General features: G+C 36.5%; 1 protein-coding gene across 1 annotated transcript in view; it reads right to left on the bottom strand.

Annotated features, from left to right (window-relative positions):
• The window catches only part of LOC145667120 (uncharacterized), a 36,734-nt gene extending 11,333 nt beyond the window's left edge, over positions 1-25,401 (bottom strand). The window contains exons 1-2 of the mRNA XM_081734864.1: positions 24,511-25,401; positions 1,324-1,654 (exon numbers count right to left, since the gene is read on the bottom strand). Of these exons, the coding sequence (XP_081590990.1) occupies positions 1,329-1,654; positions 24,511-25,126 (942 nt within the window). The 5' untranslated portion in view covers positions 25,127-25,401 and the 3' untranslated portion in view covers positions 1,324-1,328. The remainder of the gene's footprint in view (positions 1-1,323; positions 1,655-24,510) is intronic.
• Positions 25,402-25,890: the final 489 nt, after the last annotated feature.

The raw sequence follows: 25,890 nt of genomic DNA, 5'->3' as shown, positions 1-25,890 counted from the left end.
GCACAGAGTTGTCTAGAGAGTCGAGACTTGCTGCATTCTCTTTCACTTTACAACAGCTTTCAAACGATGTGCTACTTAGACCCCATTGCCATTTGAAACTTTTGAGTAGGACCCCGCCTGGGACCCTGGGACAAACTTTATTATCCCAAAAAATATATACTTGAAAATGATGTGATAGGTGTTCACCGAGATTTCCATTTACCCAACCGTTTCCGAACAAATGACCCGGTTCAAACTATTCTGCCAGCTTTGGAGCTTTTACATTACAAAATATGTTGTAACACGATATCCCGCCCGGTGGCACGTATAACTTTGAAATTCGTCTAGTTATAACATATCGAATGCAAACAGAATTGTCTCGTTCGGATCTCAGCGGAGCCACTTTGTGACCCTCCCTTGTTAGATTACTAATCTGTTAGAGACATTTTGTCCATATAAGGTCTCTGATGAAGTCAATGATATATTGGTGAAACAGTAACACAGATTAGTATTAATTCTGCATTATTAGAAGCATTTAACGAATAGAAAAGCACTGACATTATATATATTAACCTTTTGCGTTCCAGGTATTATTTTGCTATGTGCGTGCTATAATACTACGTTTGCATTTACTCTTAAAAGACTGTATGGACCATTATATAGATCATAGTTATTGTGCAAGCGCGAGGATAGCATTTACATTACTTATAAAAATTATTTGCATTGTGGAACATTTGGACTGAGAAAAGGAAATTCTGATGTTTCGAAGGTATTTGATGCTGCTTCAGGTTGGCAACACTAACCGGAAATCAAAGGCAAAAAGTTTATTTTTTTTTCGATCTCGGAATACGATATCCAAATTGGAAATTGTTTATCGTCAAAAGAAACACGCATGTGTCATAATTGAACTCATGTGTTGCCACTTGCTTATCGTCAAATTAAACACATGGCTTCCCTAGGTTTGCCATCTACTGAAACAAAACTTTTTTCCTGTCAGCTAAGGAATAAAATTTCGTAATCTTCAGTATTAATACAACCCTTAATAAAGGATACGTTTTCATGACATCCCCATGGATTTTGCAACGTAGTATTTCATGACATCCACATATGGATGTCAGTGGTACGCAAGGGGTTAATTGATGGATCTTCTTAAACTGAATAAAATATCGAAGCGTGTAAAAGCTCATGCGTAGCTTTTTCAGAAAATCTACAAAAATGAATTTAAATGTAAACTTAAACATTGATGCTGTATGAAAATCAAGCGACTTATTGAGGCTTTATTTGGTCAGACTTAATTTTTATGTAAGTTACGTAGCTACAATGAGCAGCATTCACACATTTTACCTGTATTATTTATCCCGGAATGAGCTTGGCGCGTTGTAGTAGTACCCTCTATATGGCATATTATTAGCCACTGGGTACTCGTACGCATAAGAATTTCTTGACCAATCATCGTGTCCGTAGCTGTAATGTGCTGGTTTACTGACGTGATCACTGCTGCCGACCAATGACTTCAGCCCAACGAGGATGGAGAGCACCAAAGAAATGGTGGATGCCACTAAAGCCTTAAAACCAAGCACTGCAATGGTGCCTAAAACAATTGGGATGAGGACAACCATTTTCATTTTCAGTCCCAGCAAAATGGGCAAAATAAGTTTTTTCAACTTTCCACGACCTGCAACATAAAGATATTAATAATTTAAAATATGCTTCTGCGCATATTAACACCAAACAACAATTTATTCAGAATTAAAATCAGTGCATAAACGACAACTAAATAACTAAATGTGCTTAACAATTTTTAAAATTACAATAGTCGAATGTAAATGTATTTCCCCTTAAGTTGAAATATTATTCCTCATAGGACTAACTATGGTGTAGAAGAGTCAGATAACCAGTGCATTAATTCATAAATAACAGCATGAGTAAATGTCTACCTAATATATCGGACCACTGTCGGCTCACCATTGGCCCGCAACCATAAATTCATGCCTATGGTGAATATGAGAGTATCACACTTGGTAGGCTGTACGTATCAGTGATGGAATGGGTTAACGTGTCCCTGCTATATAAATATAACAATTAAGAAAACTAACAAAACACTATTTGGGCTCAGCAAGGAAATGTTTTATAAGTCGATTAAACTTTGACAATCCCTCATAAGAGAAATATATTGCTTAAAGCAGTGGTGCCCACCCCCCCTTATGTCTATGACGCACCCCCCCAATTGTCTATCCGTAGGTGTTCTTCCATGAAAAAAATCTTCTTTTCGAGTAATTTTACCCCCCCTCATCAAACATATTTATATAGATTTTAACCCCCCCAAATATTTCAATGACGCAGTTTGCGTCATAGCCCCCCTTGTGGGCACCCCTGCTTAAAGTTTCTGCGATTCTGACTCCAAATAGACCCAAATCTCGTCGTAACTACAGAAACTCACAACACTTCATGATTGAGGAATCATGAGATCTCACAAGAATTCCTGTGCTGTCTGATCCATGTACGCTAACGCTGATTTTTGTCATGTGACAGGACACTTTGTCATGGTATGTCAAAGCGGTAAAGTTGTTCCAAAATGTATCTTCTAGTAATAGCTTACACTGATTTTGGCTTTCTTGTCCCACTTTCCGCACAGGGAGTCTTCCATTGTAGCAGACCACCAACAACCATGAAACCGTCTGGATTTTAAGCACACTCTCGTACTTAGTCGGAGATCATGGGGGCTGTAGAAGATGACCCTATTTTTTTCTATTATTATATCTCAACAGATAAACCCATGCTTCGTCCAGAATCACTGCACATTTCCATTTATCCCATACAACTCACCGTTCTCCTTCTCTTTCTTTATTAATGAAATATGCAGCATTTGAACTCATGCCTTGTGCTTCTTTACAAGTTGCAAATTTTGAGCATTTATGTTATTTGTGATCACGAGGGATGTTTTACTACCTTTGTTAGTTCTCTTTGAGTGTAGTTATTGTTATATGACATCAAGGAATCCAGCATCAGTGAAGTTCCTAAGGAATCTCATGTGTACGATGCCCATTCCCAGTATCAACAGGATTTCTCATTTGATACACAGAAACCAGTTACTTCTTTGGTTATAACTGAAATGAAATGGAGCTTAACGTCCCACGTTCTAAAGCAAGCAGATAATTAATCATTATAAAAGAAAATGAAAGGAAACCACCCATGAACATGATGTTGTCTATTACAAATACATACGTCCTGGAGTTGAAGCAGGGACCCTAGGACCAGAGGTGAGCGCTATACTAGTGACCCAACATGTACCCTCCCCGTTTAGCTGCAACTATAACCAAGTTCGAAAGGCACAAATGTAATTTTCGAAGCCACATATGACTTACAGTTACCATATTTAGAAATGACAAAATGCGAATACACTTCTACCTGGCTAACTCGTTATATAAATGTAGCATATAATAAGAAATAGAATCATGGTTTACCTCTATTTAACTATTTAAATATTTAAATATGACAATAGATTTACAAAACGCTAGCAATTGAAGCTCGGCAGAAAGAATCGGAAACATAAGTACGAAAGTAGTAGGAAAACAAACTAACGTGACGCGGTATGCGAGAGCGAGTGTCATGTCAAGATAGGCAACTCCTACCTCATTGAGAGTTGTTATGAACACTTAATTTGATGTTTAGTATCCCTTTCAGCAACGAGGCTATATAAGACGTGGACCTACAATTTAACGTAAGATCTGAACCACAAGAACTCCCGCCCTCGGGTGTTCCACGCCAAAGGGGCATACGCTAATTGTTTAGCCACGAGGAACCATTAATGTGTTAGACCACGTCAGGTAGAAAATAAACTAGAGCTTAGAAAATGCGGACCAATCAGATGATTTTGAAAAACGTAGGCAGACGGAAACTTTTACTCTCAAAATGCGAACATGTCAACATAATTATGGAGTGTCTAATATGACTACTCACTGGTCAGATACACTACAGCCATATTCCTTATGAGTGACTGAACAGTCAGCTCTGCTGTTATATTTATCTGTTCCACGTGATCTTACCTAGTGATCGAATCTGATATCTTAAACGTGAAGAAGCGATCTTTTGTTGGAAAAATAATACCCAATTAATTGCTGGTTTGTAATATGGTACCTGGAACCTTTGGAACTCATTAGTAGAGATATTTTTCAGCCTTATTAAGTAACGAAACAAGCAAACGACACATGTCTGCAATGCGTGTGTGTTCGACATTTGTTATGTTGCTTGTTACTTAGTAAGCTCCAACGATGAGTTTGAAGCGTTCCATATACATTAAAAGCTCATTAAGGACGTCATTTGGCTTTTTTTTTTTTTTTTTTTTTTTTTTAGAGATAATGCCTTTCTTCTCAGATTCGTTCAATAATAATAAAATATATTACTTCAACTATTTCTCATCTATGAACTTGTGTTTTGATATTCAGGAGAGAGTATACAGGGTGTATCAAAAGTCTAGCTCCGTGAAGATACGAAGACATGGAAAGAACGGAAAGTTGTTGAAAACACATTGTTTTAATTTAAAATTGTGAACTTCTTTCCAATTGAGCCAGCCGTTTGGGTCTCATATTGGTAAAACGTCCTATGTTAAATGAAGATGTAATCTTGTCAGTTCAGCAGGACCATCCCATACTAACAATACAATATTGTTAGGAAACGGATTCGAAGTATTCTAGGTTCCATCACAGAACAATGTACACGTTCCTCATGTCATTATTGTGTGACCTTGCGCCGATTTCTGTTAACTTAGGGTAGGGAGCTTCAGATATAAGTGTTTCGTTTTAATATAACCAAGCAAGGGTTCAAGCAAGTACAGTATATCCTAATTCGGGGGGTTCAATCAAACTTTTTCGGGCAGGCTCCCACAGTCCGTAGGATTGGCGCTCATGGAGACCACCAGGTGACAAAAAAAAAAAAAAACTCTGTCCAACTCTCAGGTACTTGACACAATTGGGAGGAAATATATCTCTAGGTGCCAATTAACATGTCAAATTGTGCTCAATGAGCGATGTATCCAGATATGGAAGCCTGTTCACTAATATGGTATGATGAAAATAGACAGTGCAAATTGAAAAGTTGAAGTGGTAATTCCTTCGACACTAGAGAATTCTCGCTCTGTTAAAATGGGAGACACAGAAGAAAAGCTCTCCCTTCTAGTGCGGAGGGTCCCGTTTTTATTTTTATTTTTTAATGATGGCTAGCTCTCCAAAGTATTCCCGGTGTGCCTTTTATATGGGAAGAGATGGAAGAGGATTGTGGATAGAAGGTATATACTGGTGGTCTATGAGTGATTTTTTTTATTTATTAGTTTCAATAACAAACAATAGATACTGTATATTACGAAGGTAAATATAGAAATAGATGTGAATATATAACAGCAGACATTATAGCATTATGCTATAATCATAAGGATGAGGAGTAGGTTCTATTTCAAGAGATGACATTGCCTTGAATTGTGGTTGTGAGATCGTATGAAGGACATTATAGCTTTAATGGTATAATCATAAATGAGGGGAATGTATGAGATGAAAATGAAGTGCATCGGACGTCACAACACGTGAGATATGTTAGTGGACGAAGGAGCTTACCTTTCGGTCCTGAGGTGGCTCAGGACCATGGTGGAGAGAGTATGAACCCTGTTAGAACATATGGACTACTGTGCAACTATGAGAAGATGGAAATATGAAAAGTGAATTATAAGCAGCAGCGGCATGAATATCGGGATGCTCAAGGGGTAAAGTATAATGATATAAAGAAAATAGAAGAGAAAGTGAAGGGGGATGAGAAGGATATAGGCTGTATCTAAGAGAAGGGTATGTCGTTCCTTGAAACGTTTAGTGATATACTTGAGTCGGAGTGTTTCGAGGTGGTTGGCTATAGAAAAACCTTGTATGTGTTTAGGACTACAAATGATTTGAGGCCCCAAGTCGTGCCAGCTAAGCGTCGTAATAGATTCAATCTCTTATAAGCTTTAGCGACAACTTTAAATGAGGATGCCAGTTAAGGTGTTTGTCGATGGTGGTAAAAATTAGTGGATTTCAGGCGTGTGTCGTCTACGGTTAAATTGAGATAAGATGGATTTTTCTGAATTCTAATATGTTTTCTGGGAGGAAGAAGAAATAATGTTTGCGTTTTATCTGGATTGATCTTGAGCCTCCACTGATTGTACCAGCTGACGAAGGAGATAATAGCAGACTGCATAGCAGTATTTGCTGTACTGTTTTCCCTAACGCAAGGAAGGTTTTATCGTCTGCGTATTGAAAAAGTTGGATGTAGTCTGAGGCATGCCGGAATGTAAAAAGAGAGAATGTGAAAGAGCACTATTGATTGAGATATAGGCCAATCTGCAAGAGAGAAAATTATAAATGAAGCGGACGTCGGCAAAAGGAAGGTTGAGATTCAATAATTTAGCAATGAGACCTTGGTGCCAAACTTTATCAAATTCTTTTTCCAGATCAAGTAATACTATACAGATGGTTTGAAGGTGTAGTAATGATCAGTTATTATAGTGAGAATCCGTAGAAGTTGGTCGTTGATACAGTAATTTGGACGAAAATCTGTTTGATGATTCGGAAGGAGATTGTTAGCAGAAAGGTGTTGATGGAGCCTGAGAACAAGAACACGTTCGAGAAATCTCCTCGCTAAGTCTCCTATATGGAGAATGAGTGCTTCCTACAATGCAATTGAAAGGATAACTGCTATAGATGTTTTTGGAATGTCGGAGACAGTATACAAGAATAGCCTTAAAAATATGTGATAATGAAAATATATAAATGTATAACCTTGTTTAAATAAGGGTAAATGTATTTGTAAGGAACAACACTGTAACTGGGCCTAGAGTCTGTTGTGTTGAATAAATAAATAAATAAATAAATACACATAGCAGGCATATTTATATACTTTTCTGTTGGCTATTTATTTCTCCTTTGGCATTTTTTCTGCACAGGCGCGGCAAATTTTCTGCGATCACATCGCAGATCGCGGCATGTTCTGCTATGGGGCTCTGTTGTATTTACAAATAATTAATATATCCAAGTACAGTACTGTATTTTCTGAGGGAACACTCGCACTTATTCTTTTTTTTAACCCCATTACCACCCTTAGATCCACATTAGGCTGAGTTTTCTGGTACTCCACTGTATTAAATTTTTCAAAGTACGAAGCACTTGAATGGCCCGCGCGAATCAGGAAAACCAGGAACTTTCCCTCTCACACTTAAAAGTTTCCTTATCAACACATTAGTTGTTCGCTAGTGAAAAATGACTTAAGTACAATATTTGAAACCCTTTCTAACTCTTTGGATAAGTATTTTAAAGGAAGAGAAATGATAAATACAGAAATTAACGTAAGAGCTAATTACAATATTTTCAAAATTTCATTTGAAACGGTTCAGCCCTTTCATCACATGTTATAATTACAGATCAGAAAGGAAAATTGTATAGAAATTACCCTTTAAAAGTGGTATTTTTACAAAGACTGAGACACATGTTTACTTTCTTCTAATTAAAAAGTTTCTGTACCGAGTTTCAACTCCCTAACTTGCCGTGCTGGTGAAGTAGGCCTACTTTATTTTTGAAATACAATTTGAACCCTGTTTGTCCTGCTTTAGGATACACGCTTGAATATAACTGATATGCTATAAACCTGATTCGAAATGAAATTAAATGAAATGAAATCTTTGAGTTTTACGTCCCACGCTTATGCCGGTTTGGCTAAAGGAGACTTTGATTATGAGAAATGAATGAAGTGGTGGGATGAAGAAAGTGGGAGGAAACGGAAGAACCCTGGGAAAACCTACACACACGGTGTTTGTCCATCACAAAGTTCACTTGGCGCGAGCTGGGATCGAACCAAGGACTCCATGCACCAGAAGTGAACGCTCTACCACTGAGCTTTTTCTTAAAAAAAAAAAGATGAACCGAACATATCTCAGTTTCCTGAGCAACCCGAGTTTCCTCGTATACAAGGCCTCTTTGACCTTTTACTAAATTCGATAGAGACACGAACACATACATATCCAAGACAGTTAAAATTGCAGAGGTTTTCCCACCGGGAATCGATCCCGGCACCCCGTACGCCAAAGGCGCACATGCTAGCCACTAGACCAGCAGGGAGGGTTTCCGCAATCGCGGCAATCATAAACCTGGCTCGGGTCGGGTGCCAAAATATGTTCAAAAATTCATTTCAAGGAGTTCAACTATCTTCTCGTGGAAAGGAGACACACAACTTTTGTTGTTGTTGTTGTTATAAAATACTCACCTGCTCATATTATGACGTCATGCGCACAGTAATTTAAAATGGATCTGCTCTTCCCGTCAAGAGCTCCTCCTGAGTCATGTAATATCTTTTCATGTGCTTAAAAGATGTAATCGGTGCATTGAAAATGGTGGAGGACGGTTTGAACACTTGATTTAGATAACCTAACTTAATGTTAAAATATAACTTCTAATAATTTCATAGTTTCATAGTTAATAAATAATTCATTTCAAATGCATTTTGTCAAGTGATTTATGATGTATCCTGTATTTCACCAAGATGAAATCATTCACTTAAACTTGTTAATCCCCAAAAGATCATTTTGAAACTATGGATATAAAAAAAGCTGTTGTAAGATCTTAAGGAAAAACAAAGAAAAAAATGCATGAAGGAAACTGAATTATTTAAAGATTTATTTCCTGTTTAAAATATCACATTTATTTGTAAATTTATTTAACCGTTAAAAAGTGCCAATAGCTAATACGTGACTGCATTACAAAAAGAAAAGAATTCCTTCAACTGTCATTAAGTAACACGGTTAAAATTATTGATGCCATCCACAATGGAACATAATAAAATATACAGTGTGCTCTGTTGAACAGAAGAAATATTTCAATCTACATAGTTGTGACATGAATATTTTAATGTGTGTGTATCTATATACTCACGCAGGAAATGTTTTGTGATAAAGCCTACGGGGAAGTAAATGAGAAGAATGTAATTATTTTGCTAAATTAAACATGTGACATGTTACTGCTTTATTTCTCATAGACTTACTTTACAGGGAAGCAAATAGTTGCACTTTTAAGAGTTTTGTGGAGAATTCTTATCTCTGGTAAAACCAGAGAAGCAATAATTTTCTGACACAATTAAACAATGGTTTAGGATTTTGACTTTATATTTCATTTATTATTCCAAGCTTATTGGCTTTTAAGGAAATGAAATGTCCTGAGACATATAACGAATAGGAATGTCCAAAGATGAGACATATAACGAATAGGAATGTCCAAAGATGAGACATATAACGAATAGGAATGTCCAAAGATGAGACATATAACGAATAGGAATGTCCAAAGATGAGACATATAACGAATAGGAATGTCCAAAGATGAGACATATAACGAATAGGAATGTCCAAAGATGAGACATATAACGAATAGGAATGTCCAAAGATGAGACATATAACGAATAGGAATGTCCAAAGATGAGACATATAACGAATAGGAATGTCCAAAGATGAGACATATAACGAATAGGAATGTCCAAAGATGAGACATACTAAAAGAAATGTCCAAACATGACCCATATAGGTATATGAAAAGAAATTTCCTAAGCTAAGACATATACCAAAAGAAGTGTTCCACAATGAGACATATAACGAAAAGAAGTATCCAAAAATGAGACACATACCAAAAAGAAATGCCCAAAAAATGAGACATATACCAATCAATACATCTTATTAAGCTGAACAAAATATGCCCGACGTGCTTGTGGGTTTTCTCGGGGTTCTCCCGTTTCCTCCCACCTTCTTCATTCCACCATTTCATTCATTTCTCATCATCATCTCCTTTAGCCTAACCGGCATAATCGTGGGACGTAAAGCTTAAAGATTTCATTTCATTTTTTTTCAAAATATGCCTGAGTAAATGGAGAAAGGAACTAATTTTTATCACCCGAAAAATTGATGCTGCACGAGAATGAAGCCACTTATTAAAGTGGAAGTGAAATATTAACCTCTTCATTATGATACGAGAAAATTACAGCACATAATTTATTTAATGACATATAGCCTAAAATTATCATTAACTGTTGAATTTTAATTTAAGGGCCACGGTGGTTCAGTTGACCTCTGCTGCATGGGGTAATTGGTTCGATCCCAGCTCGCGCCAAGTGAACTTCATGATGGACAAACACCGTGTGCGTGGGTTCCCTCGGGGTCCTCCCGTTTCCTCCCACTTTCTTCATTCCACCATTTCATTCATTTCTCATCATCATCTCCTTTAGCCTAACCGGCATATAACTGTTGAACGTAAAACTGAAAAATTTCATTTAATTTTAATTTTAATTTCTATTTAACTGTTCGCGATGCTCTTTAGACTACCTGGCATTTAACATACTTAAAACTTTTATTTTTTATTTTTTGTCCTTTGGCATTTAAGTACTACTAATCAAAGAGTGATTGACACAAGAAAGGGAATCAGTTTTTATTTTCGATAACCTTAAGAGATTTGTATATTAAAATGAATATTTAAACATCCTACTCTACTAATACTTCATAAACTGGACACTGGATATTTATGCTACCTACGTCGATAATCAAGAAGAATTTATTCGTATTTCATAATTTTAGCTATTTATAATATTTTAGTTGATATTGTCTAACACGGACGGTCTCGCAGCCTAACATTACCAATCGTCTGTGGGCACCAATATATTAATAATAACTAGTACTCCAATTTAAATTCGAGTTTGAAGCGAACATCCGATGAACATACAATGATTTTGAATCTTTATAAAGCTGACAAGGAAAGGTCCCACAAGTTGTCGCTAAAATCTGATTGCCACTTAGCACATCTGACAGAGTATCATGAGAAATGAACATGAGCAAAATTTAAGGTGCTATGGACAAGAAGGATAGGAGCTACGGGGCTTCAATATTTGAGTTGATTTTAGTTTAGCGTCCCGTTCAGCAGCGAGGCTATATGAGACGTGGACCTACTGATTAACGTGGAATTCGAACCACATGAGCTCCAGCCGGGAATCGAACCCGGGTCTCCCACGCCAAAGGCGCGTACGCTAACCGCTTAGCCACGAAGGAGCTCGCTTCAATATTTGAATATCCAAAAAGTTATATAATGGAAATACGCACGTAAATATCTTGGAAACCGTTAAAACAATCAAAACAAAAGTTGCACAATATAATGAGAATAAAATGCCCTATCGAAAACCATAAACAGTGTTGTCATAGATGAAACAGTGTTGCCAACTCACAATAAAATATTTTATTTGAAATAGCACCATATACAAGTGTGCACAAATTTAAAATGCACTATTATCACTAAACATACCAGTGAAGTGTATTGGTGCAGTGTTGCACACTATTGGAGCTACATATACTGGAAATGTACAATAGAGAAGTTTGATATATGGCAACAAAGGGTAATAAAGGATTGTATTAGAAACAAGTGAGGATTTTGCATTATACTTCTGTAGCCCCGATTATTAAGCAGACAACTCGCGAAAACAAAATAATACACGCGAGGAAAGGAACACGTGTTTTCTAATTCTGTAAACTGGTTCTCGATTATCTTATCAATATTTGGAAGAGTACTTTCTTGGTTTATGTCTTTCGTGTGAAGTGACATATTCTTATACTTTCTCTCCTACCATATGATTATGTTTGTACACTGTAATATTAACATATTCACATTGGAAATATTTTATTACTACCTCATTTCATTTTTAGTCGGCCAGGATAGCCCTGTGGTCTAAGGGGCTAGACAACCGACATATTAGGCATCGTGGGTTCCAATCCCGCCTCGTACATGTTTTTGTTGTAGTTTTCACCTTACAATTCATTGTAATCTTTCTCTTTCATAGTAATTCGGATCCCACTTTACACTCCTATATAGCTTCGAAGCTGACACAGGACGTAAAAATGGCATCACTCAATTTTGTTTTCTAAATACATCAATATTTTGTAACACTGCTGACATGTTATACTATCTGTGTGTTATGTATTTTGAACTAAATTCATAGCATGAGACCCAGATTCCTTTATCAGCATCTGTTACCATATATCAGACTTCACCATTGTACATTTTCAGTACACGTAGATCCAATAGTGTGCAACACTGTACCACTACATTTCACTGTTATGTTTAGTGATAATAGTCCATTTTAAATCTGTGCACACTTGTATATGGTGCTATTTTAAATAAAATATTTTATTGTGAGTTGGCAACACTGTTTCATCTATGGCAACACTGTTTATGGTTTTCGATAGGGCATTTTATTCTCATTATATTGTGCAACTTTTTTTTTTATTGCTTTAACTGTTTCCAAGATATTTACTTTAAACGTGCATAATTTCACGATATAATTTTTTTTGGGATATTTAAATTTTGAAGCCCCGTAGCTCCTATCCTTCTGGTCCATAGCACCTTAAATTTTGCTCATTTTCATTTCTCATGTTGCTCTATCAGATGTGCTATGTGGCAATCAGATTTTAGCAACAATTTGTGGACCCTCCCGTGTGAGATACTAATTAAATATCTATATTATAGTCTATACTAGCAGAATACCCGTCCTTCACACAGAGAATACGTTTCATTTTAGAGTAAAGGGCTGAATCGAAAATGTCACTGTTCGTATCAGTGACCCCGAAAACTATGGATTCGGCAGTAATATCGGTCATTTTCGATCATTTTAAAATATATCCCCTCTCCCTTAAGTTTTGCGCAGTCAAAGTGAAACGATTCCAGGCTCGAACCACATCTATGTTCAAAATATGATCGAGATCGGTCGGGTGGTTGAAGAGTTACGTCACAATAGTCACTCTCATTTTTATATAGAGAGATTATGGATCTTTTTATCGATTTATAACCGATGATCAGCAAATATCCAGTATGAGGCAATTTCATATTTGAAACATCAACAATGGAAAATGGAAAGAAAATTTTGGAAGAAAGTTGATCAGGAGAGCCGCACATCAGATTCGAACCCTAACTTAACCCATGATGTGTGCTGTGTGATGATTGAATGGATTACTGATATCATATTCATTTTATGTAGATTTTAAAGTGGTCGTACACTTCTGGTGTTGAATCAACATTTATTTAACACCCACCTTATGGCTCAGAGTAGAACAAAGAGAACTTGAAGAGGTCGAATATTACAAGTATCTGGGAAGTATTTTGACGAGAGACGCTTACTGCACCAAATAGATCAGGTCAAGAATTGCCATAGCTAAAGAAGCATTCAACAAGAAAAGATCACTCTTAACCAGCAGGCTCAATATTGGACCTAAGAAGAAGTTGATCAAGTGCTATATATATGGAGCGCATTGGAGTGTATGGTTCAGACGTGGACATTACTGAATTTAGAGAAGAAATATTTGGAGAGCTTCGAAATGTGGTGTTGGAGGAAAATGGAGAAGATAAAGTGGACAGAGAGAGCAACAAACGAAGATGTTTTAAAACGGATAGGAGAGAAGAGGACACTTCTAGCCACCATCCTTCGAAGAAAGGCCAATTGGATTGGACATATCTTACGAAGAAATTGTCTTCTTCACACCGCCATAGAAGGAAAGATGGAAGGGAAGCGAGGAATAGGAGGAAAAGAACCTATCTGATCGATGATTTGAAAGATAGGAGAAAATATTGGGAGTTAAAAGAGGAAGCTGAAGCTCGAGAAACTTGGAAGAAACATTTCCACGCCCAAATCTAAAATTGAAAAAAAAAAATCATTATTCTCAGGAGTTGCCAAATGGCAGAATACTTAATGATAATAATCTCATAAGAATATCATGGCCTATATACGTATCGCGGACGAATGTGCACATTCAATTGACATTTTGATGTTGCTTTAGATATGATAGAAATCAATACTATTATGTTATTCCCCGTGAAACATGAAAATTCTTGACATGTCAAAGATGACGGAGTCAAAATCACAGCTAACATCACGTTTAGAGGAAGTGTGGTAACCTAAACGCTTATATGAGGGGTAAATCGTGAACAAAATACTCTTTCAGTAATTGGTTCTATATCCTGCGGACATTTTGGAAACATACATTTGCCAGTCATTGTCTTTTGTTTGAAATTGGGGCATTTTATTAACCTATACATTATCTTCGGAACTTGCAAAGTACCGTGGAATTTATGTGACAGCTAATTTCGATTCTTCATTGTAAATTCGTTTCCCAAAAGGCTCTTTTAAAAAACCTTCTGGGATAAACCGATGCTAAATCAAGGGTTACTGACCTTGACGTGACCTACTGACTCTACTAGCTAAACTTGTTCTTCACAGAAAAATATTAATAGTATAATTTCAATTCCACGCGGAACACACATCAAGCAAACAAAGAAAATGTTGAATTGCCAACGTTTTATGCTTTGAGATCTTACTGGTCTTCCTCTAACCACGAAACTCACATGTATAGCAACTTTTGTATACAAGGGCATTGACCGCTCTTTGTTATAAGTGTATAGTACATTTTGCAGCCTCGAGTTAAGTCAATCGTGCATGGGAAAAAGAGTTCTGAATATGCTGTATATATCCTTCCTTTGTTAGGAAAATTAACAACTAATACTAAATTGACAGAACTGTTAGATATGTTATGTACTTATATAGCTGTTTTGCTAAATATCTCTTAAAGCTGCAAGTACAGAGAAAGAAAGAAAGACGTTTACAAGTTATTTCCAATTCTTGTTATTTTGCAATTGTGTATAACTGTTAATGATTCTGTTCTCAACCAATTGACAGATTTCTTGTCAATTACTGGAAAATTAAGCAAAAAGTGGGTTAATTTGTTAACGTGAACTTGTTACAATTAGTGCACGCTTTCTTGTGGTGGGTAGCAACGATACACATATTCGATCAAAGAAATTGTGATTTAAAAAAAACAAACTCAAGTTTCCTCTTTGATCTAATGATTAGTGCCCTCGCCTTTCATACACGGAGTCCACGACTCAATTCTCAGGAGAGCATCGGTAGTTTATTACGTGCAGGTATAACATAATCTCAATGTCGAAAAGGGACGCTAATTTGCATCCAACCAACCATTCAAGCAGGGTGCGAATTACCGGGGGGATGAGGGAGATTTCCCCCTCAATCAGATTTGTTCCCCCGAAAGAAATCAACTGAATTATCCTCACCGGGGATGCTCGCTTCCCCCCCCCCCAACCATGTTTAGTATAACGCCAAATTTCACTGATTTTTGTTATTACTTGTATGTTTAATCTGCTAGCCGTATTTCGAAATGAGTGATGTAAACTATTTAGTTTTGGTCATTTTTAATTTCCCCACCATTTTCACCGTTGCTAAGTTGAACTATATTATTATGACTGCAGTTGTTACTTGCGACCCTTCAGTTCGTCGTTGTTCGTGAATTTGAGCATAACAAAGTCACATGTGAATTTATAAATACTCTTAGCGGCCATGAAGAAGTAAACAAATAGCTTTCTCCACCATACTTAGCGAAGGTCAGACATGTCATATTCATCCTCTACATTTGTATCGATTAGCATCTTGTTTTAATTTTTGTTATTTTTCACTTTGGTTTGTAAGTTTGCAAAATATTCATAATATGCAATAAATAGAATAAGTGGACCTAATAGAAGTGGACCATTATTGCCTGGACATCACTGCCTTTTACAGTTTACGGAAATGGATTTTTGAAACTTTACTTAAAATCTGAGTAATTTTTATTATTGTCTCGTTATTATATCTTAACGTGCATGCTGAGGATGCTCCGTAGTGTGAAGACATGTTAGTAAAGGTGAGTAAGGGCATAAGATTTGTTTCAGCATTTGCTAATGCGACTGATTCTCCGTGTCTGTATAAACAGCTCAACTGGAGCAGGCTTTTTAAAGTTAACCCTACACATTCCATTTTTCTTTTTGCTGTCCACGCCAATAATGCTGTTTGGAAAATTGAATGTAATATTTATACGGTACTTCATTTGATAACTTAGCACATAGTGAATGAGCTCAGCTGTAACCTAACAAGTAAAGTATTAAGTGTTGATTTCCTGAGCTCCAGCACGGAATCGATATTTAAAAAAAGAAAAAAAGAAAAATGGAGCGCAGCAATAGCGGAAGTAGAAACGCAAGCTCAAAATTTGAATTGAAAGTTTTTAAATTTTTGGCCTTCGATGTGGCCCTTGATGCCAGAAATTGGGACCAGCAGCAATCCATTTATCGTATGACAGGCTAATAGGTAGATTTTTTAAAAAAGAAACTCCGGTTTAACTGATAATTTTAGTGGTTTTCATAATACTGAAGTAGGTATTCTTTCGCAATTCTGTGTAATAACGCAAAGTGCAAGATTTCAATATGAGCGGAAAAATTAACGTATGCTTGTGATCATGGCTATCGTTCGGGTCAAATTATTAAGTAAATAAACCTTAAGAGAGTTACGAGCACAAGAGTGAGTACAACATTTAAACACGTTCAGAACGTTTAGTTGTGGTTTATGTCAGACAATTACATAGTTATTGTTAGTGGATTTGTTGAATTAATAAATCCCTCTTTTTTTTTTTTAAACAGAAATCATATCTTGGGGGAGGGGGCTTAAGGCATTATTGTTTCATTTTGAATTATTGTACCTTCAGACTCTACGTCCTGTTGGCCTAATTTTATCCCCCACCCCATATAAATTATGTAATCCGCACACTGCATTCGTGTAGAATGCTTACACATTCAACAGTGTCGGATGTTGCCTGGGGCTCGGGTACCTAAGCCTCCCACCTTTTTGGGTGACAAAAATAATTGAATATATTGTTTATACATTTTTGAAAGTTTATAGCGAGCGTTCTCTTTTATTGTTTATTGGAAAATTTTGGAAACATTAGAAATAGTTTCAGTTGGAGTCTTTTTGTTAAATATGAACAACAATACTTGAGACCCAAAATGTCAACGTCCAACCTAGTCATAATATCTATCAGAAGAGAGTTAAGTTGCTAACTTCTGCAGGATCCATGAAAAATTGTAAACTCATTATATATCTATCATACTCTGGGATATGGTTGGCCTGCCAGATTTATAGTTAGCTCATGATATACCTATCGTCTGGATTCTGGCAGCCTCCCCCAGTTTTTACCTTCTAGATCCGCCACTGCATACTAGCTACTGGACCCATAAGGTCATGTGAGTTTGTGCTGATAAATAGGTCTTTTTATTATTATTATTATTATTATTATTATTATTATTATTATTATTATTATTATTATTATTATTATTATTATTATTATTATTATTATTATTATTATTATTTACCATCTGTTTCTTTTCCTCAACAGAGCAGAACAAGGAACTTGAAATTAAAAGTTTATTTTCTTCCATTTTCAATTGGCTCTGAAGACATGCGATTTTCGTCTATTTTATTTGTTAAAATTCAGCCTCCCTTTTCAGTATAGAGGCTACACCTCTAAAAGTGGGTTGCCACGTTAGAAGAACTTGTAGCTGTCATAAAAAAAAAATAATCTTGAAACCCTACCATATTTCACCATGTACACATAGTCTTGAAAGGGTCATAAAACATTTTTTCCATCTTGCAAGAAGTCCAACAGTGTGCAACTTTCTGGGACGTCTTGCTTGTTGCCTGCTATCGCCCTCCCGCTGACATAAAGAAAGAAACAAGTTTCACCGCTTCCGAAATAACTGATTCTTTTGGACAGGGAGGGGGAGTGCGCCAAAATGCACGTTTTTAATGAGGAGGTTCACTGTTTGTCCACTAGAGTGCAGTGCTGTATAGGTGGAAATACCTTTCTTGCTTTCAAGAAGTTGTAATATGTACACAGTAAATAGAAAGATCGGGTTGCAAGGTTGTTTTCTTTTTATGACAGCTACAAGATACATTTAACGTGCCAATGTGGCCTAAAGACGTAGACCTACAGTTTAAAATAAAAATCCCTGATGCATTCAATATTTTCCCATCGGGAATCGAATACGTTACCACGTATGCTAGCTAAAGGCACTCGCGCTAGCCACTAGACCATCGAGGACAACCACTTCTATATTTTGTCAGCAAGAGTGGATTCCTTTCAATGGACTCTGAGTTCGCATCTACTGTTCTTCCTTTCTGTGCGAGGAACCAAGTTGGATTCCAGTGTAAAGACTCAGTACATCGTTTACCCCTAAAAGAAGGGTTTCTGGTTCGAATCAAGATCATATAAGATTATGGTACATAAGTTAAATGAAGCGAAATCTTTAAGTGTTAAGTACCACGGTTAAGCAAGCTATATGTTAAAGGAGACGGTGATGATGTGAAATGAATGAAATGGTGGAATGAAGAAAGTGGAAGGAAACGGGAGAAAACGAAGGGAACCCACGCACACGGTTTTTGTCCACCACAAAACTCACTTAGCGCGAGCTTGGATCCAACCAAGGAACCCATGCACCAGAGGTGAACACTCTAGCAGCACAACACCTTACAGTAGACAGGTTTCCTTGAGTTCTAGCGTTTTCGTTAATCACTCCTCTCCTTTAGCCTACGGGCTTAACCGAAACACATTTAATTGAATATTTTTATTTTTTTCCCCCGCTGAATGGTCGTGCAATTTGGATAAAACACACTTTCATATATAAGTCCAGACTTTTCATAAGATCTGCTATTGAAAACAAATGATTATTTGAGAAAATCCGTTGAAAATGACAAAATAATTACAATTTCAAGATAAATCAATTGTGCAATAAAACTTAAGTGCTCTAGGGTGGATGAATTTTTGATTTCCAAGGCGAGCAAACTATTAGCTCTCGCTTTATTCTTACACCGAGCTCGTGGGTTTTCACGGGGTTCTCCCGTTTCCTCCCACTTTCTTCATTCCACCATTTCACTCATTTCTCATTATCACCGTCTCCTTTAGCCTAACCGGCATAACCGTGGGACGTAAAACTCAAACATTTCATTTCATTTCATTTCGCTTTATTCTTCATTCATAATTAGCTAAATCTTTGTCATAAGGTTATCAAGCTGGTAATGGTTATTAGGTTATTTTAAATAGTCGAAATAGCATTTCTTTTTTAAATTGACTAAATCCAAACTCCAACTTTGGTTGTACATAGCTCTTGAACAAAATATTTTGCGCAGGAAAATATCTCATAAGTGTACTAAGCAAGTTAAATGTCTATGCTGATACTAAATTTCATCGAAGAAGAAAACAAAATGTCTCTTCTTGCGACCCGCAGTTGTGCTCTTTAGGCTGAAGGATACAATTAATGAAACCGAAGATTTGTGGAATAATTGGTAGAATGAGAAATCGGGAGAAAACCTTCATTACAAAGTCACATGGCCTGAGATCGAATCTGGGAGTTTGCACCGGAGCAAAGCGCTCAACCACTGACAACTGAGCTCTCTAAGCTTGGATAAGATCTGCAGATTGTAATAAATAATAATAAAAAAATGTTTGCTATAATTTTACTAATTTAAAACCCTGTGTTTTGATAGTCTATAACTCTAAAATCAAAGGTCTTCAAAGGAAAATATTTCAGATACTTAATAATCAAGTAAAGGCTGATATTCATCTAAAGCTTGGTCAACATCAAGTGAGTTCTGTAAATGCCTTGTTCTTGTGATCGATTTTTTAGGAGTTTGGTTTATATATTTACTATGTCTATGTTTTGTAGTCCACCCACTCAAAATCTCAAGAATTGTTTTATGGATGTCCATCAATTTTGGTTAGGATATACAGAATCAAAAATTAGGAATCGAGTGAGATCCATTGAGTTGATCACAAGGTATGGACAATCAAAAATTGGCTCCCAATGCATTCCTATGGAAACAATTATATACTTATATATTATCCTTGCTTGATAGACAACCCACAGTGCCGTTCAGGTTCGCAAGTTAGTATAATGCTGAGGATGCAAAATACGAGGTGCAGTCAGAAAGTTCCCTTAATTTCGTTGTAACTATTTATTAACATAAAATAGGTACAAATTTAGTTAATCATCTTCTAAACAGGCTTCTTGAGAACACACACACTTGTTCCACTGCTCCTGCCATTGCTGGAAACAACGCTGAAAGCTCTGTTTTGATATGTTTCAAAGTTCAACCGTCATGTTGGTTTGGATATGTTCTATGGTGGCAAAACGGCTCGCACAAAGGAATATTTCCCTCCTCTACCAGCCTCCATACTTACCGGATTTAACCCCAGTGAATTTCTGGTTCTTCCCCAAGACCAAAAATGGCCTCAAACGTAACCATGTTGCCACTGTAGAAGATATCCAGACGAACGCGACGGTTGAACTTTGGAACATATCAAAACAGGGTTTTCAGTGTTGTTTCCAGCAATGGCAGGAGCAATGGAACAAGTGCGTTTTTTCTCAAGGAGACTGTTTAGAAGCCGATTAACTGAATTTGTACCTATATTGTGGTAATAAGTAGTTAGAACAAACTTTCTGAAACTTTCTGACTCTTAAGTTGAAAGAGACCTCGTACTAGTCTCTTTGTGGAATATAACTCTAAAATGAAACTCGACAAAGATAAAGACTTACATATTTTCTATTTTCAAAATAGTATATTCATTCATCTTTAATTATAATTTCAGGTATAATGCTATATTTAAGCATAGAATTGCTACAATCTATCTGGTTAAGGAGTCTAATTTACCAAAGCCCAAACCAAACTTCTTGACGTACCTGTAACACTACTACTTGTTCTCAGCAAAAATCAAATAAAAAGAAGAATGAGAATAATAAAGATACACTCTACCTTTATGTTTGTACTCAACTTTTCTTCCGTGTTATTGTCCTCTATTAAAACTAAATCTCAAATACTTAGGAGTCATGTGTTTGCGTTGCAGTGACGGATCTAGCCCGGGGTTGGGAAAGGGGGCATGGGGCCCCAGTATGGGGTGAATGACAAAAATAACTCAAGCTAACGGATTTCAAATTAAAATGATTTACTTCAATTCTTTATATATTCTAACTATCATAGTTTTAGTTGTGTCTGCCCTCCCCCCGCAATTTTTACCTTCTGCATCCGCCACTCTTGTGTTGAGAACTAAGTAAACCGGTAGCAGCGTCACAGGGTTCACTACGTGAAAGAGCTCGGTTTGCTTTGGCTTTGGCGAACCGAACTCCTTTCCAAGTTAAATTTTACCATCACGAATCACTAAGTATAGCGTTTTCACACAAATTAAGGAAAAAAGTTGAATTAATAATTTGAAAGTACAAAATATTTAATTAAATCTTTATATTTGTCAAGTACAAAGTAATTTAGTTTCATTTTAGCTTTGTATTCCACGGACAAATTAGTATTTGGTATCCTGAAGGTTATACTAACGCACTAATTTGAACAGCACTGCGGGTAGTATATCATGCAAGGATAATATTCATACTTACTTCATAGGAATAAATGGGAAACCGAGTTTTGATTGGCCATATCTTCGGACCACGTCAATGAACTAATTCGGTTCTTAACTTTTGATCCTTTACATCGATTGGTTCTGATCCATCAAGCGGTTCTTGAGATTTAGTGTCTCCCGGACGGACACACGGACAGACAGAGGAGTTTTAGTAAATCAAACTGCTTAGAAATTAACAAACAATCAAGTATACTAAACATAAAATTGAAGAAATATAAATTATGTTATGCATAATATCCTTAGAATACATATGACTCTGTCATTCTCTAGTTAATTGAATCGTTACATTGACATCGATAATGTTTGCTATAACATACATTAAGTTGAAATCTGTTCACAATAAAATATATTGAAGAGTTTACCAAGCTTCCTGAAACCACACGCTTTTCATATTTCAGATCTTGCGACTTCCTTGTGCGCATTTTTTTAAAGCAAATACCATAATACGATTAGATAGTATATTCTTAACAAAGAACTAAGTCATTATCTATCTATTAAAATGCTACAATAGCAATTAAAAGCACCTGAGCTCCAACCTATAACTTTGGCTTTCAAATCTTTCATTTACGGTTATGTGTGATTTCACGTTTAACAGAGACAAACATTTTGAGTATTTGTACTTTAAATAGTCTAAATTAGTTAACTATATCTTTTTCATAAAGTTTATGATATTAAATTATTGTTCAAACCCTTTGTGTCTTAATAAGCCTTCTCTAAAATCAATGCATGTGAATTGTGCTTCCATCTTCCGAGTTCTTTTAAACTATGTGTATATGTTTGTGGTCAATCCTTTCGACAATGAGATCTCGGAAACTACAAGCTCTAGAAAGATGACGTTTTCACTGACCGATTGGAAATTTTGCGTAGATTGTCCAGTTCTAATTAAATATTTAAAAAACATGGCCATTATTTCTTTATTACATTTTTTTAGGGTACACTGAAAGCGTTGAAATTTTTTAAAAAATGCTTCATATCCTATGAGTTATGCATTCCAACACCACAATGTTGTATATTGGGGTTGTATATGTCTCAGGCGTTTGTTCCATGGCCAAATAATAGTGAAAAAGGAAGGAAAACCATTTCTCGAGTCAAAGATAAATCTTTATTTTTTGAGTGTTTTGCCCAATGAACACCATATATAACTGACATTATAGTTAATTGTATATGTAATGTATTTGCTTATTACATACTGCATGCAAGAAGAAAGAAAACACTGGTCATACATGTATTAGAAACTCCAACCGGAAGTAGGCTCAAATCTTGCAAACGGTTCAAGATATTGAGAAAAAATAATCGAAAAATATCTCCCCTTTATGATACCTCTTACCGATTTCTTTTAAAAAAAATCAAGACGTCTTTCAGTTGTGTCTGTAAAGGGACATGTACATGTACATATGAGGAATGAGAATGAGATTTATGCTGATATGCGAATGATGCGCTGTGTAGAGAGCGCAGGTTCAGCTAGTATCAAATATAAAGATACAAAATTAGAATACAATTTTTTGAGTTAGCTAGGTATAAATCCACGATAAACGTAGAGTTTGATTGCTTCATTCATTATCGATTGATATTCAGGTCTTTTGCCAGCAGCGAGACTCAACCATTGTAGTCGATGGTCTCCTACCATGAATCAAACCCGAGGCCCCATGAACAAAGGCTTGTTCCCTAGCCACTAGGCCAGGGACGGGGGACTACTGAGATTACTTGATCGGTAGGTTGGTTGGAGTTTTTCAGCATTCAAGTTATATGAAACGCGGACGAATCCGAACCACCATAATTCTCTCAAATTTTCAAGGCTCGTTCAACGGGAATCGAACCCGAGACCCGTGCTATTCATTAGAAAAGGACAAGGGCCCAAAATAAATAGAGTTTGGAACTCTTGTGTACGGAATACTTTCACGATGATAAGAAAGATAATATGGTTTTATTTTATTCCATTCTCTAAAATATGAGCGGTACCGGTACCGTTCAGAAGAAATAACGAAAATATTTCACTGTAGGCCTCCTTAAATAGTCTCCTAATAAAAAATTTCATACATACAATTGAAAAAGTATGGCTTAAAAGGTATAGGGGTGAGTAGTAAATCTTCAAACTCAAGGCTTGACTACTAATCTTTAAAAAAAAAAAAAAAAGGCTGAAAATTTTGCAAGTTGCATTTTACCGTCTCCCGTAACCTTATAGGCATAACGTAAGACGTTAATCTGAAAGATATCATTTCATTTAATTTAAGATGGAGCCTTGGATCACGATAGATGAACGTTGAGACACACAGTTTGAAAACACCTGTATTAACGCACTGTTAGATTCTCTGAAGAACGTGAGAGCCGCTTCGTTTCTACGTGGGTTAACGTACCCGTCTTCGGTGCGGGACACTCGGCTTCGATTCTCGGCAGTGCGTATGCGTTTCGAATCCCACATCAAACTGTCGGCCTACACCTTATATAGCCTTGCTTCTAAAAGTGCCACTAAACTTGTCCACCCATCTAATTTTCTCTTTAAAAATAGAATTTTTGGTATGTTAGTACTATATCTATATATATGAGACAAATACTTTTTTTTTGTTTGTACAGATCTACATGCCAGAACAGAGTAATAGTAATATAGTGCCTTTTCAATTTTGATTGTCGCTGGCTTCCAGCGTTCCATACAATAGCACATTCCTCCACCAATTTTCCCTGGTCTAAGTGGCTAGCGTGGGAGCTTTTGATGCATGGGTAACCGGGATCGATTATCAGTGGAAGCACTAAACGACTCCCATGATTCAGCTCTAAGTATCACGAGCTGTAGATCTCATTCTATATAACCCCGCTGCTGACAAGGGAAGTAAATTTTTAACAAATGAAATGATATCAGCTCTTTCATTTAACGTCTTATGTTTATGCTCTTTAGGTTAAAGAAGACGAATTGTGAATGAATATCAAAGAATTGGTGGAATGATAATGAGGGAGGAAATTGGAGAATCCCAGAAAACTCAACAAACACTATATAATCCAACAAAAACTCACGTGGCCTTGGATCGAACCCAGGTCCCGTCACACACGAGATGAGGACTCTACTATTAAGCCATCCTGAGCACTAGTATAAATTTAAAGCAATCCATAGGGTGTACCTGCATAGCTTATGAATTGTTTCTTTACCAATTTATCATTTTATAATTAATACTTACCTTGTCCTTCGTCGTCAGCCAAGAAGTCCAAACCAACATCCACAGTTTTCTCTCCGATGACTTTAGCAATCATTTTTGACATAAAATCTTCTCCCGGGATCTTAAACCTTATGGAGTGTGTTTTCAAGTATTTCTCTATTCTCTGTGCCAAAGCTTCATTAAGATCCGTTTCACCTTTGGATGATGTTGGACTCTCATCTTCTTCCGGCAAAGAGCTGGTCTTTTGGATACTAAATACATTTAAAATTGGAACTGATTTCTTAATAGCCCATCTGTCTATTAGACTAATTAACTTCACTTGAGAACACGCGTAACTGTTCACTGTATCACACTCCCGGTATATTTTCTCTAGAGGATCCTCGAAAGTGGAGGGACTTTCTTCCTCTTCCGGTTCCTCCAGTTCATAAGATTCATCGACAGGAGAAGGTTCATTATTATTGGTTTCAGGTGGGGGATTGCGTTCAATTTCGTTGGATGTGTCGGAATAACTGATAGGGTCCACTGTGGTTATTTCTAAAGCACTGTCTTCCGTTGTGACCTCTGGTTCAACAACAGGCAAAGCGTTCACAAACCCACAAAACACTGTAACAATTAGTAGTAACCACAGCCTACTCATTGTGTAATGTTAACCACACAACCTTTGGTGCACTTGGATCTCAACACAAACCTTGACACTAAACCAAGTGACGTTGCCCCAAGAACCCACTGAATGGAAGTGAACAAGAGATCTTAAAGAATGTAGCTTTTATGGCAAGAATAGTTGAAAGAGTAAATAAAAACGAGGTTAAACCGTTGAAATCAACTCCGTTTTTCTTTCTTACTCTTCAGGTGAGTTTGGTTTTAATGATGTAGGAAGTGATGCGTTAACTGTTTTATTTTTCAAGGGCGGAAAACGAAAGTGAACTACAACTGAGGAGTGGTGATGCTCGTAAATGAAGGAGGGGCTTAAATAAGAGATGCTCCAACGATGTACAAGAACTGGTTCTTTATTAGCTCATATAAACAAGTTCTTAGCACGAGAAGAGTATTATAATATTCGTGGAATGTTACTGAAAAATGTTATATGTTGTATGTGACTGTGACAGTTGCGCGCGCATATTAAGTCAGTATGTGTGGCTTTGAACATATATATTCCATTAAATCCATGTCACGTGTGTTCTCAAGCTGAAGAAGTATCATACTACATACCATGGACAAGGAATGTAAAAGAAATTCTTCGGGGCGAATATTAATCACGATTTTTTTAAAACAAGAGATACAAACTTACTGAGAATATTACTAAATCTTTTGTTTTCATGCATTCATCAATAAAGATTCATTCTTAATCAAATATTCAGCAATTGATATCAAAATATACACAGCACCCAGACAGTTGATGGG

This window comes from Thermobia domestica, chromosome 12 (genome assembly GCF_964235325.1).
Source record: "Thermobia domestica chromosome 12, izTheDome1.hap1.1, whole genome shotgun sequence".
Classification (NCBI taxonomy): Eukaryota; Metazoa; Arthropoda; class Insecta; order Zygentoma; family Lepismatidae; genus Thermobia; species Thermobia domestica.
Note: the sequence above shows the minus strand (reverse complement) of the source record. Positions and strands in the feature narration are given on the sequence as shown.